Below are 15,007 nucleotides of genomic sequence, written 5' to 3'. Positions count from 1 at the left end.
TTGCTGGGGTTCTGGGCAGGTGCCGAGCAGCTCTTGTGAAGGAGAAGGAAATTCAAGTCTTGATGTGACTGACCGCAGGATGAAAGCTCATCCTGGAGGGTCTGGGTGGCCCAGGGAGGAACGCCAGGATGAATGTGGCCTGACCAGCACTCAGGATGGAGTGAAGGCTGGAGAGAAACGGGCCAGGAGGGGGCAGGTTTGGCCACTTGTATTTGCTCATTTCAAAAGGTCAGAGGTGAATGGGATTTGGGTTTTTTCTGTTTTGTTTTTAGTCAGTGTTGTGGTTTTGTTTTGTGTTTTCAGGCAGTGTGTTGGGGAACCCCACAGAATCTCAAGCGAAAGCCAAAACAAAAGGGAGGTGGATGTCCAGCCCAGAACATAAAGGAAAAGAGAGAAGACAAAGCTTTTCAAGAGTTCTTTGTTTCATTGCAAACCTTAAAGACATTCCGGGAGCTGTGGAGACCATATTGAGAAGAGAATGGGTAATAAAGAGAAACTGAAACAAAACTTCGAGGTTAAACAGTGAATTCTCTCACTCAAATGAAACACATGACAGCTTCTTAAATGTCCTACAGAATCTGTGGGGAAGATTATTTGCTGTTTCAGTGCAGAAGACGGGGACAATTGTAAATGGACAAGTCTTGGTTTTCTTCATCTGAAGAGAGGGTTACCAAGGTAAAAATCGGTAAAAAGGTGTAAGTAACTACTTATCAGTCTCTGTTGTTCTCCCATAATTGAGCCACATAAACCCCTACTCTCACTGCAAATACCAACAGAATGGGAGCCAAGGCCTTCGTACCAACTTCATGATTTTCCAGAGTTAGGTAACTGGAGTACCCCCCTATGCCTGCACCACCAGAACTGGGGTGGAGCCCAAAGAGGCCCTACAATGGCGCTTCGGAGCATCTGGGCACCAAGGCCACTCCGTCAGCCCTTGGAGCAGGAGACCCACCCCTTGCCCGCCTCCCTGGAAAAGCAAGCTTGGCCCACTGGCTCCCGCCCTCTCACTGTCCACCAGCAGAGGGCGCTGGCGGCTGGCTCCGGTCCACCTCAAAGATGTGAAGGAGACAGAAGCAGAGCCGCAGTGGCAGAGGGACAGGGACACCCACCCAGGTGTCAGAGGCCTCAGACCCTAACCTCATCTCGAGAAACTGCACCAATGCACAGAAGAAAAGGAACACTATGACTCCCTGACTGCAGCCCAAAGAAAGAGGAAGAGCACAAACCTTACCTAGCCCGGCGGTGGAGACACTAGCTCTAAGGCAAAGCAACAAGCAAACCTCCACACGGCTCAGCCCCACAGCTGGCAACACCTGGCACGCAGGGCCTCAGCTCGAAGCTGACCAGCTTCCTGTTGGAACATCTGCCTCTCCAAGGGCAAAGGGTGAAAGGAGACGCTCTGCTGCATGTACGTGTTCCAGAAAGAGATACCAGGTGACCACGAGAATATTCTTTTTAAAAAAAAAAAAAAAAAAAAAAAAAAGGAAAAATGAGCAAATATATACAAAATACTGTCACTCCCTCCTAGGCCAAGAGAGCAGCCATCATGCTGCATCTCCTGCTTCCTGAACTTTCGTCCCTGCCGCCTGAAGCATGCCCCTTGCGCAGCCCAGCACGCTGGTCTCTGGGGGCACTTGTGCCATGACTCAGTGTGGCTCCTGTCCGGTCTCTGCTGCTGGAAAGAGCCAGAGTTCCCTGGACTGTCTTTCCCTGAGGAGTCTCCACACAGGCCAGGAGCAGGAAGCAGAGTGCTCTGCCTTCGGGTCCCGTCACTCCACTCCCCCAGGATAACAGGAAAACATTGCCCCCGTGGGTGTCCCTCGGGGGTGGGGGCGGTCCCGTCAGAGTTTATGAGCCAGCAGGGTGGTCAGCTTGATCTTGCCATCCATGGACGCAGTGAGGCACGTCCCACAGTCCATGGCCGTGCTCCAGTCCACGGTGACCACAGGGGCTCGGTGGCCGCCCAGGCTCAAGCAGCTCTCCAGAACCTTCTCATCCCCGCCCAGCTGCAAGACAGGAGAGAAGAGGCGTCAGCAGGCACTGTTCACACACACAGCCACTTTATCCACCAAACTGCCTCGAGTCTGGGGGCTGCCGCCCCAACATGAGGAAGTGCCCGGGCACGCATACCCCTCTTTCCCTCCCAGAAGACCTCGGTTTAATTTCTTGTGCCAGGAAATGCCTTCACTGTCCCGACTATAGTCATTCCTTTGTCTTAGGTGGAAAATCTGCTCAAAAAGACAAGGGAATGTTCTCTCTGCCACCTTTAACTCACTGTGGGCAGGTGCCTTCTGCACCTCCCCAAACCACACCCAAGTCTGCTCCTACTGGGCTTACTGCGCTCCAGCGTGCGATCACACATGCCCTGCTGTTTCCCATCTGCTTCCCCCTGGAAGGCAAGCTGCTGGAGGGCAGGCTGTGGGTCCTCTCCGACAGCAGCCAGCGCAGTGCTGCGCCGGCCGCCCTGAGGATGTGTGAGCAGGGCTCTCCCTCGCCCAGCAGCGCCAGCCTCCCAGGACTCAGTCCACAGTGATGGGAGTCAGAAGGGAACAAGGAAGGGGAAGCCAGGAGCACAGTTCATAACGATCAATCCAGCAAAAGAAAACACCCATGAGCAGGAAACAGCAGTCTGGGCCCTCATGGAGAAAACATCTTAAAAAAAATCATAGATCGTTTAAAGATTGTAAAAAGTTCATTATATTCCTTAAGAAATTAGACCCCATAACTGGCATTTCAAAAATTAGACAGAGGGAAATCTTCCAAGCCCTTAAATGGTTACAGAGCAAATCTGACAGCAAATCGTCAGTCCACAGAAGCCACCCTGGCTTAAATGGAATTCCAGAACCTTCTCATCCCCAGCCAGCTGCAAGAGGACAGAAGAGGAGGAGGCCCTTCGGACAAATGACAAAGGCTGACTGGAACAGATGACAAAGGCTGACTGGGACAAATAACAAGTGACGAGGCTCATGATTAAAAATACACAAATGTACACACAACACACACAAAAAATCATACACAGAGCAAAGTACAGGCTAACAAACTCAATTTTTAAATAATAAAATACAATTAAACTTGCAGACAGAAAGCTTTTCATAGCATCTTCTAATAGCAATTACAAGAAATCTCAGAGCTAATTTTAAGAAGGGAAGAGCCGTTAATGCACCATCTTCTGTGGAAAAGGGGAGCCTCGGGGACGGCAAGCCTGGGTCACCCGTGGGGCCGCACTCCGGACCAACAGCCGAGGCGGCTCCCGACGCGCCGCCTCTGCACGCCTCCCTCCCCCATTCCAGCGCTCTCACTTGCCTCTATCCCCGTGGGACACCAAGGCCGGCCTCACTCACTCACTGGCCTCCCCACCTCCTGCTCCTCTGAAGGCCTCAGATCCACGGACCAGCCCCCACCCCGCAGGGGTCTCCCCGCAAAGGCCCAGCCCCTGCCCAGTTTCCTCTGCTCAGAACCCTGCCCTGTCGCTGCTGGTCCTGAGTGTGACCCCACGACAGCAGGATCACACCCTCCCGTGCGCGCTCACACTGCTTCACCCGACACCTGCACGCAGCTGCCGTCCAGGGCACGTGCCATCCACTGACCCATGAGCCAGGGTAACGGGGGCACGGAGAGCCCCCAGGCAGAGAATATTCTTGTGACTCCATGCCTACACACTGTATAAACACTACCATGAGGCAAAGAGTTGCCACGGAGGCTAAGAACTGGTCTGTGTAGTGACCAAAAACACATGCTTAGGAGCACCTGGGTGGCTCTGTCAGTGAAGCGGCTGACTTCAGCTCAGGTCATGATCCCAGGGTCCTGGGATTGAGCAGGAGTCTGATTCAGCAGTGAGTCTGCTTCTCTCTCTGCCCCCGCCCCACGGCTCATGCATGTGCGCACGAACACTCTTCAACAAAAAAATAAAATCTTTAAAGAAAATAAAAAACAAACATGCTTTGACTACAACTCAAATCCCCATCACTAGTCTGTCTGGTAATACTAGTAAAATAGATGAGGTTTATCATTGCAGACAGTTGTACAAAAAAGTACATGAATAGAGAAGCTCGGTCATGAGAACTGAAACAAGCACATAAACTGAGGCACAAACCCCACGTGGATGACTTCCATGCTGGTGTGAAGAGCCACACCCCCCGGTTTCCGCCCTGGGCACGAGCTGTAATGTCTGTGACCAGGGGACCTCCAGGAAGCTAATAAGCCTATACCAGATCAGTCACTGAAGCAGACCACAGAAGCACTTGTCCGTGTGCGGCACATTCCCCCCAAACCAACACACTTCCCAACGCTTCTGCTTCTTCACATTTTCTCTAATAGATATTATGCCCAAGGAACAAAAGCGGAGGAGGGCCAGAATCTCGTCAAATGACAGCAAATGGACAAGCAGAGAAAAAGACGAACGTGTCCGTCCTGTCTCCACCCCCGAGCTGGGGATCAGCCCCCCTGCCCGGCCTGCAGCCCCGAGGCTGCAGGCACCATCCCCCCCGGCTCAGAGGCTTCTGCACATGCAGCCGGCTTGGCCCTGGCCCACACCTCCAGGGAGGAACCTCTCTGCCCACCCGGACAGGCCCTCTGCCCCCACCAGGTACCTTGTAGATGACGCCTCCTGTGGCAGAACACGTCAGCATGTAATTTCCCTCCGAGTCAAAAGCGAAGAGCCGGCCCCGGGGCACTTGAACCTGCTTGTAGCCGCTGTAACCCGACAGCACAAAGGGGCCGGTGGCGTCGGCGGGGAGGCTGTCCTCGGACACCTTCAGGCCACTCCTGTGGATGTCCCACTGGATGAACTGCAACCAGGAAGCACAGGCTGAGGGCTCGCTCAGCCACGGGGGCCCAGGCCAGACGCGGGGGCACCAACAGGCCACCAGGAGAGGCAGTGCAGTGACCCTTGGGTCTGTCTTTTCCCAATACAATTCAAATATTTTTTTAGAAAACAACATCTCAGAAAGAGCCCGCAACTTCACAGAAGACCTGAACTCTCTCTGGCCTGACTCCAGGAGAGGGAAAGGGCGGGCACCTGCCCGGGCATGGATCCCCATCTCTCAAACGGGGGGTTGGGGGGATGCACCACATGATCGCTATTATTACTGTTGTTGTTTCTAGGGTTAGAACCCAACTGGGATTCTCCGACTTAGAAGAGAGCATAATTCCAACTATCTTCCCACCGCCTCAGCAGCGTAATCAATCGAACATGAGCAGAACTGTTATAAACTAGCTTCATGGCCTGTGGTGTACATAATCCTTTAGTCTACACCGTGGACAAGCTGTATGACCACCTCTTCACTGAGACTCCTACTCAAATAAATAGAAGTCAAGCTTTACCTTAAAAATCCCTCCCCATAGTTTCCAAATGCACAATCTACTTTGAACTTACAGTTTTCAGTGAGGAATACAGGTACACAGTACAAAATCCAAGGGTACAGGTAGTATACCCGAAAACCAAGTCTCCCTCTCTCCTCTCCTGCTGCCTCCCAGCCCAGCTCCCTTTCCTGGATCTGAACGTGTCCTTCTAGAAATAATACACAAGGGGGCACTGATCTTCACTTTTTATCTTTTTCTACTGGGCTTTCTGACTCCACTCAGGCCTAACCACGTGGCCTCTAGGAAGCAACTCTATACACCCCGCTGTGACCTCTGATGACCTCGCTGTGACCTCTGATGACCTCGGCCAGCTCAACCCGGGCCCTAATCTGAATCCCGCATCCACCCAGAGTGGGAGGAGTCACTTCCGCTAAAACTTGGAGGGAGGCTGGGTTCTCCCTTTTCCTCATCACCAACCCCCACTACACCTGTTCAGACCTCACAACGGTCCCAAGACTGGTGACGATGACCGCCCCCTTGTACGGATGGCCTGCTGAGGCGGAGAGGGACCCTGAGGTCAGAGAGCCTGTGAAGGGCCCGGGCAGGGTTCATCTCAGCCTTCATGCTATTCTGCTGCCCTCTGGCATCTCAAGCCAAAGGAAGAAGCGTTCCAGGTGGAAATCCGGCTCCCACCTACCTTCCCATCCTCGCCGATGCTGTACACGGTGTTCTCGTCGTAACTGAACTCCACCGAGTAGACCTCCCCGCAGTGGGCCTTCCAGCTCATGGCGCACTCGTGCTGCTGCATATCTGCGGGGATGAGATGCCGCTGAGACCCCCGCCAGGGCCCCGGGGAGGATTCGCCCATGGCAGGCACCTTGGCCCTCCTCCCAAAGGGCTGGATCTATTCTGGAGGCAGAGGGTCTCCTGGAGCCTACAGGCATCCCAGAGCTGAGCCCTGCCAAAAAGCTCTCTCAGTGCACTAATTCTCTCCTCCGGTGTATTAAGCAGTGATTCAACAATTCTGAAGTTGAAGCTTTTCTCCCTGGGTCAAACACGAGGTTCAGGATCCTTGGCTGGAGCCTGAGCTCATCTGGGAGGCACACAAGTCTAGGGAGACAAACAAATGCTTCCTAGGAGGCCTCTGTAAGGTCCCACGGGGCGCCCGGGGGCTCTTCCAGACTCGGTCCCTCATTCCCTCCCAGACTCCAAAGTCTCCCAGGGTGGGCCTGCATGAAGCTGGGCTCCTCCAACAGCGCGCCCGGTAACTCCGCTGCACACCGGTCTAATGCTCTCACCAGGAGAAGACACCAGCCACCCTCAGCAGAAGGCACGCCATTCGTCTCATGTGTCCTCCTGGATCTCACTCCAGCCACAGGACTCGGACCACACAGCGCCACACTCAAGGACTGCTAAGCCCCACCACTCCCAGCCCACGGACACTGACCATGTGCAAGGGGGCTGATTACAGAGGTTTGGAAAAGAGCCGACTTGGACCAAAGTTAAGCTCTATTTCAAGCATCCTGAATTGGGCGGGCTTCTGCAATAGCTTCTAGTCCAGCCAGCAAAAATCCAACTCTCCTCTCTGGGCCACTAAAGGAGGGGACCAGACAGCCACGAGCACAGCTGCTTACCGAACAGCCGGATGACACCATCAGCTGCCCCTGTGACCAGCAGGTTCCCGTTGTGATTGAAAGCTGTGCAGTTGATGGCAATGGGCTCGGGGTCCAGAGAGAACTGGAGCTAGTTAAAAAAACAAAAACAAACAAAAAATACAACTAAATTTGAAACTGTAGAAGAATAACAACTTAATATTCAGGACAAATTCTGTCTGAAAAGGGAAAGAGGACCAAGATTCAGAGGGGCACATGAGAGCATGGAAAGTGCGGGAAGTTTCCAGTTTCCAACCGTGACCGTACCTAGGTGCTCATGTGACGGCTTCTCTTCCCACTATACTGCACACCTCTGATTGCAAGATTCTTTTGTATGTACTCAGTATTTCATTAAAGCTTTAAAGATAACAAGGAAACATAAAACTACTCTAAGTGCCTTCGAGGCAAAGAGAAAGATGAAGGATCTAACTAAGCTATACGAGGGCAAGCAGCGAGAGTGGCTGGAGGACAGATGTGTGCTGGGCTGGGCGGGGAGAACACCATGACTGGGAGGGGACAGCATGCAGGGGACAGCGCCCAGGGAGGGCCTGTACCTGCAGAACACACTTGGAGGCTGGGGCAGTGGGGAGGGCTGATGGCAGGGGCCCTGCGGGGGTGTGGGCCAGAAGTCTGGAGGAACAGGCTCCAGGGTCTGTCGTTCCTGCAGCAGGTCAGGGCCCACCGCAGGAGGTCGTGCGGCGTCCTACGAGGGGCACTTGAGACCCAGTCTAGGGCTTGTCCCTGGAAGCGCAGAGAAGTGGGCAGGTGGAGCGGATGGTGTCTGCCCATGGGCTCTGCAGGGTGAGGGAGGAGGGTGGCTCCAGAAGGGTGCGCAGTTTCACAGTGCGGCACATTTGCCGAGACAAGGAAACTCGGGAGAACAGACGTGGCGGGGCACGGTGGGCAAGAATTCCAGGGTGGCCCTGTCCCCTGTGTCCCGGGGAGACCACCAGAGGGGATGCACCCCATCTCTACAGGCAGGTACAGGGAGGCACAAACGGCCCATCTACAGGACAGGGACACTTCCCGGCAGCCAGTGGCCTTGGGAATCTGGCTGTTGAACGCAAGGGCCACACCACATCTGCGCCCTGAAACTAATTTCAGTAAGAAACATCAGTGCCTTCTAAATGTGTGCATTTACACCTCATCTCTCTCTCTGGGCGCTTAGGGTCACTTCGGCAAGCACCTGCCACGGTGGGTGGGTGGTCCTCAGCTCCTGAGCCAGCTTTCGCCCGGCTGTCACTTCCCAGAAACTTGCATGAGTCCCCACTCCTTCCGGCTGCTGTTGGCACCTTTATGCATCACTACATTAACAGGGAGTCAGAGACTCCACTTGTCTCCCCAAAAACAAGCTGTTTGACTGCATAAGACAAAGTGAAGAAGCCAATGGAACCACACAGTGAGATCTCGACTACACGATGTGATGGAGAAAGCAAAACTATGGAGACACTAGAGAGATGGGCGGGTGCCAAGGTCTGAGGGGCGGAGGGGAGGAACAGGAGCACACAGGACCTTCAGGCTGCTTTTAGTGAAAATGGCCCGTGTGGTACCATAATGGTCCTCATCCATTTGTCGGGACCTAGACAGCGTGCAACACGAAGACTGGGCCCGAAGGCAGACTGGGAGTGTGAGGGGGCCTCTGTTATAAAGAGAGTGCCGCTCTGCTAAGCAGGGGGTGGGAGCAGGGGGTCAATGGGAGATCTCTGGACCCTCCTCCCAATTTGGATGTGAACCAGAACAGCTGAAAAAAAAATTTTTTTTTTAAATCCTTTCAATATAAACAAAATTAAATTTACAAAAATTCTTAATAAGCCACAAGCGCCCTCTGATAGGCTGGGTGGGACTTCTACGTCTGTGGCCTGATGCTGGATGACTACAATTGCCAGCAGCCGGCCTAGCTGCAGTGTGACTACTTTCCAACCCTTCGACTCTGAACCTGCTTCACCTACTGAAATCTGAGGAGACCAAAGCAAAGAAAGGACGAGGCTCATCAGAAAGACCAGGAAGCTGACACACAGGGCTACCCCAGGAGCGCGACCCCACACAGACCCACGAGGAGATCCCCAGGGGCAGGGCTGGCACCTGTTGCTTCATGGTTTTCGTGTCCCACAGCAGCAGCTTGCCGGGAACCTGGTTAGTACCCTTGCTGCCAATATCTGGAGCCGAGAAGTCCCCCTGGGCAGCGAGGCTCGGAGCGGCGGCCGAACAGACGAAAGAGGCCCCGTTGGGGCTGCAGGCAAGCGACAGGATTCTGCAATACACGTGGGGCCGGGTCAGCATTGCGCCTCCCCCAGAGAAGTCAGGTTTCAGCTCTGAGGCGGGTCCTGCTACAGGGATGGGGCAGAAGGCCCAGCGCAGAACCAGCCCCGCAGAGCACGGCGGGTGTGGGCCGCGGCCTCCCACTCACCTGGGCATATCGTCATTGATGTTGATCTCACAGAGATTCTTCTTAGCTTCTGTGTCATAAAGACGCACCGTCCCCACACCACTGCCCAGCAAGAGCTAGAAGCAGAAGGGGCGGGGGATGCAAAGGACAGCTCAGGCCTGGTCGGGGAGGACCACTGCGGGGCCAGGCCCACTCCTGTGAGGTGCAGGTCTGGGCAGCTACAGTGTGAGGCCCCCACCTCCACACACTCGGGAGAAATCTGGCTAACACGGACCGCATTCAAAAATTACATGAAGAGGGGGACCTGGGTGGCTCAGTTGTTAAGCATCTGCCTTCAGCTCAAGTCATGATCCCAGGGTCCTGGGATCGAGTCCTGCATCAGACTCCCTGCTCAGCAGGAAGCCTGCTTCTCCCTCTCCCACTCCCCCTGCTTGTGTTTGGGCTCTCACTCTCTCTCTCTCCGTCAAATAAATAAATAAATATAATCTTAAAAAAATAAAATGACATGAAGCCATCAGAGGTGACCTTGAACAGAAGCAAAACTTCATAAGAAATCTATGGACTGGGAGAGAAGTATTGTCTCCAATACACCTGGAAATGTGTTGATGAAATGAAGCCCCGACCTTCCCTCCCTTTCTGCCAGTTTTCAATCCCAGCAGTTCCCATCCTCTCTTCTTGCTCCTCCTCCACCTGCCACACCTCCCTGGGTACTGGCCCCTGCCCCAGTGACATGTTCTGGGGACAGCTCTGGCTCTGGGCCTGTTACGACCTCCAGAAAAAGTAGAAAAGGATATCCTTGTCTGCAGGCGTTTGTGATTGACTGGGTGAAAAGCTTCAAAGACAGTAACTGGTACTGCCAAAATAAGGCGCCAGAAGCAGGTTCGAGGATATCCCCCAGGAATATTACCAACATACTGAGCTCAAATTAACACTGGCGGATTAATATGTGTAAAGGGTAAGTTCTGAGATCCTAGTATCATAAAGATAAATTCTGCAGGTTGTCAAAAACTATTGAAAAAACAAAAACAAAACCAAAACATTGCCAATGAGGTTTGCCCCTTGGGCTGCCTTGTATGATCTCCTCGAAATGGAACACAGTGAAAGAAAACACTATAAATCAACTTTACGTCCTAAACTACAAATCCTCTCCCAAACAGTAAAGTCCAAAAGGAAGAACACTGTACTAACAGCACTGTAGTAGACTTGTGGGGACCCTGAACAGGACACTACCCCCACCAGCCTAAGCTGTTACCCCGGAGCCTGCCATGGGGCGGGGTCTCAGCAGGGGGAGGGGCAGCTGAGAAGCTGAGAACGTTCGCGGTGGCTTGTCAGAAACTGGACAGATGACGAAGCTGATGGGGGAGAACGGGAGGCAAGCTGGCGTCTCCCCGGGCCGAGAGGAAGAAGCACTTGCCACCAAACCCCCCCTGCCAGGGCAGTCTGGATGCGTGTCCCCCAAACCCCAGTAGCAGAGAAGGGAGGGGTGGTTTGGCTGCCTCAGCTGAGCCTGTGGTGCCAGACGCCAGGGGGTGGCCTCGGGCGCTCCTCACTTAGACGCAACAAGGCAGGCGTCACTCACCAGCCTGTCCCGCTTGGTGGCCCATTCTAGAGACAGCAGCGGCGACTTGGAAATGGAGGACGCTTTGGTCTGCATGATGGGGTTGAAGGACCACACTTTGATGACCCCGTCTACATCCAAGCTGGCGACCCTCCTCCCCGAGCAGTCCACTCTAAGACGGGAGAGAAGGAGGCTGTTACCTCCCTGCCTGAGCCCACTGTCCTCGTCCGCTGGAGCCCAGAACATGGCCCCGCTGACTTCTCAACTGTTCCCCAAATTGCATACACTCCAAGGATGGGCATGGACTCTTTCTAGAAGTATTCATTCAGTCACCGGTCAAGAACGACTTAGCAAGAACCTACTCTGCACTGAGCCCTGGGGGAAGCAGTGAAGACAGAGCAGCGGCGAGGTGCCCTGTGCCCGGGCAGCTGCGCCTCCCGGGGGACTCCAGAGCCACAGTCCCGCGGCAGGGAGCCCCTCACTCTCCCCAAACCACAGTCCACAAGGCCTCACAGAGCTCATGCTTTCACCATGTGTGACTAAAAACTTGTACATGGTGAAGGTTTACCAAAAAGTAAAACAACAAAACATATAGAAAATTATATATATGTATACACACACACACACAAATCATATATATAAAACAACATAAAGCAAATTAAAATGAAGTCTCAGGGAGTTCAGATAAAACTAAAAATAAAAATAAAACTCAGAGTTCCATAGTGAGAAAGGACAGAGAGGCTACCCAGGCCAAGAGCAGCTGTGCAGCCCTCCTCCGACTCTGGAGGGATGACCGTGGTCCATCAGGGACCATCCCCCCGGAGACCTCCTTGCTGCCACACCTTCACATGCACAGCCTGACAAGCCAGGCCTCCCAGGGAGCCAGCCCTGCCAGCCCAGTCAGCACTTTCCCTGCCAGGGCCTCCCCCGGGCCCCCAGACCCGAGCCCACCTGCAGTGCATGATGGAGGAGTGGTGCTCCCCGTACTCCTCCTGCCCCAGCACAATGAACGGCTGCTCAGGGCGGACCCCTCCGCCCTCGGCACCTGCTGCAGAAGCCCGCGTCAGCGTCTCCAGTGCCTCCACGTGGGGCTCGGGGCAGGGCTCAGCCTCTGGGCCACTAGCCTCGGCCTTCTTCTCTGCGCTCTATGATAAGAAAAATAGGGACAAGTCAGCTGTGAGGGGTCTGCCCGGTCCCAGCCCTTCACATCTGGGGACCTGCTGCAGGACAGCTAGGATGCCAGGCCACAGCATGCTGGGGGAGGCTCTGAGGGGCCACAGGCTCTAGAAGAAAGAGCTCTGGACGCTAAGAGCAGCACCAGCTTGTCCCAGGAGAAGCAGATTCCTGTTAGCGGCCCCTGTCTAGAGACCTTCCCCCTCTCACAGGCCCTGCTGAGGGAGTCCAGGGCCGTGGGCACCCTCGTCCTGTCACAGCTGACATGATGCAGGACAGGCTGACAATAAAAATCAGTGAGAACCCAGTAAGGGCCAGGAGCTGTATAACTACATTTGATTCAATCATTTAATCCTGCCCCAAACCATCTGGGATTCTATTATCAAGCCCATCTGATAACTGTGGAAATTAAGACTGAAAGCAGAAGGTTAAATATACTGCCCAAGGTCCAGAGCTGGATGTGAAGCCTCGCCCCACCATCCCATGAGACCGAGGCGACTGGCCAGACATAAGGATGCAGACACGAGGACAGCCGCAGAGCCGGAACAAGGCCAGGCCCCCACAGGCACCCCACACACCCTCTCTGCCTCCCCAGTGTTGGCTGGGGGTTGGCCCCCACGACTACTACTATTCCCCCTGACATAACCCGGGCCAGGGGGCACAGGCCAGGGCAGCCTCCGCAACCCCCAAGGCCCTTGAGGCTCTTCAAAGTGCTCTTCGCATCACAGAAGCACAGCTCTACAGCAAAAATGTTAGAGAGGGAGAGAGACCTCAAGCTCAGAAAGGCGCCTTCTGGGAGAAGCTGAGCTCAGGCATGTCTCTAACCGGACGGGGTCAGAACAGGACCATCTGAGGTCAGAGCCACGAGGGTCTACACCGCCGGCACACACAGGGCTGGGGAGCGGCAGCAGCGCTTCTGACATCAGCCAGGAGCCCCAGACAGAGGATAAGTGGTCAGGCAGGTGACATCGCTGGCAAATCCCTTGGTGTTTCACTTCAATCCGGAGCAGGTGACAGAGAGAGAAGCAGCTTTACTGCCAGGAAGGGTAGACCCCCATCCCATTTTTAGGGGAGAGGGGAGTCCCCAGGCTCAGCACCACGAGCACGAGTGCCTGGCTTCAGCACAACACCGCACGTCAGGGCAGCATCTCCAGCAGGGGACGCAGGAGGAAGGCACCCTGTGACCAAGCAAGGCTGGGTGATTCTGGGTGAAGGCAAGGGAAGCAGGTCTCTCTGGCCAAGCCTCAGAGAACCTGTGACCCACAAACAGCATTACACGGAAAGTGGGAGGGGTACCTGCAGGCCCTGCACCCCTCCACCGAGAGCCACGGCCGCCAAGGGCAGCCCCGCCAAGACCCAGCCATACCTGCAAAGTCATAGAGAAGAGCTCCTTCCTCTCCTTGCCGTGATCCTGCAGGCGCCGCTGCCGGTGCTGCGACCAGCTGGACTCCCCGGACGCCAGCCCGCCAAAGAGGCTCTTCCCGTCTTTAGGCCCGCATGCCGCATCCTTTCCCTTGGCGGTCTAGACAGCGAGACACTGGGCGGTGAAGGGCGGCTTCCTGCTGGAGCCCAGGCCATGACCCCTCAGCAGGGGAGGGGCAGAGGCAGAAGCCAAGGGAGGGGGCAGCTTCTCTACCCCACAGCTCCTGGGCCTCTTGGCCTCGGGGCAAAGTCCAGAGTGGAACATGAGCAGACTGGACCCCTCCTTTTTGGTCTCCCCTCCTCTGATCTAAGAGGTAGGGCAGCAGCACTCCTCAGCCTGCCACCCTTCACCTGTGCGCGCGCGCGCGCGCGCACGCGCACACACACACACACACACACACACACCACCTCCTTCATCTAACCAGAACAATTAACTCTAGCTAAGGGGGCAGGAGACCTGTGCCTACTGAGCAATGACTATGAGAGGGGTCAGGCCCCTCGCTAAGTGTCAAAAATGGCTACAGGCAACTCAGTGTTTAGGCAATACAAAAAAATAATTATGCAACATATAGTCACCTCTCCAGAGCCACAGAGGAACACAGTACCCTCTCTTATTTGGGCCAAGTATATGACTAAGCCAGCTGATGTTAACAAATACTGAGGTATTTGGAAATGATTACTAGGCAACCAGAAATTCTTAACAGAAATTACTGGAAATTCAAGGACCTCTGAGCAAGGTGGGAAAGGCCCCGTTTCATGGCAGGAGTGATAAAGGTGAGCAAGTTACAGCAGATGAATTCAATAACCCCCACCCACTTCCATGGAGAGAAGATTCTTAATCTAGAGACTTTTTATTTTTAATTTTTTTAAAAGATGTATTTATTTATTCTTTTTTTTTTTAAGTTTTTTTTTTTTTTTTTTTTTTTTTTTAATTTCACAGAGAGACACAATGAGAGAGAGAACACAAGCAGGGGAGTGGCAGAGGGAAAAGCAGGCTTCCCACTGAGCAGGGAGCCCAACACGGGACTGATCCCAGGAACCTGGGATCATGACCTGAGCTGAAGGCCGTCACTTAACCAGCTGAGCCAGCCAGGGGCCCCTAAATATGCATTTATGAGAGAGAGTGGGTATAGGGAGAGGGGCAGAGGGAGAGAAAGAATCCCAAGGAGACTCCCTATGAGCACAGAGCCTGACTTGGGACTTGATCCCACGACCCTGATATCACAACCTGAGCCAAAATCAAGAGTCCGACGCTCAAGTGACTGAGCCACCCAGGAGCCCCTAGAGCCTTTTTAAAAGATGTCACCTCATCCTTCCAGAGTATCTGGCTGGGCTGTTTCCAACCTTATTCCCACAAACTGTGGTGGTCCCCTCCCTCCTCATTTTACAACTCTCAGCCAAAGGATCTGGATGCCAACTGCCACTCAGGTTTGAGACCAACCTCTCAGCAAGTCACTTGCACACAAGACCTAAGTCAAGAGAACTCAACCGAAGTGTGCTTGTTGCTTTCTACCC

General features: G+C 54.1%; 1 protein-coding gene across 3 annotated transcripts in view; it reads right to left on the bottom strand.

The window, feature by feature from the left end:
• Nucleotides 1-404: 404 nt before the first annotated feature.
• Nucleotides 405-15,007, bottom strand: part of WDR91 (WD repeat domain 91) — a 27,239-nt gene continuing 12,636 nt past the window's right edge. For 2 of the 3 annotated variants that reach the window (XM_082693269.1, XM_082693271.1), the window contains 9 exons: nt 13,437-13,592; nt 11,849-12,042; nt 10,919-11,069; nt 9,361-9,455; nt 9,036-9,204; nt 6,936-7,044; nt 5,999-6,111; nt 4,590-4,787; nt 405-2,006 (listed from right to left, as the gene is read on the bottom strand). In XM_082693269.1, coding sequence (XP_082549395.1) covers nt 1,842-2,006; nt 4,590-4,787; nt 5,999-6,111; nt 6,936-7,044; nt 9,036-9,204; nt 9,361-9,455; nt 10,919-11,069; nt 11,849-12,042; nt 13,437-13,592 — 1,350 coding nt within the window. In that variant the 3' untranslated portion in view covers nt 405-1,841. The other variant, XM_082693270.1, reaches the window with a different exon arrangement.

Source organism: Mustela nivalis (genome assembly GCF_964662115.1).
Source record: "Mustela nivalis genome assembly, chromosome: 12".
NCBI lineage: Eukaryota > Metazoa > Chordata > Mammalia > Carnivora > Mustelidae > Mustela > Mustela nivalis.
The sequence above is the reverse complement of the archived record's forward strand: the minus strand, read 5'-3'. Positions and strand labels throughout refer to the sequence as shown.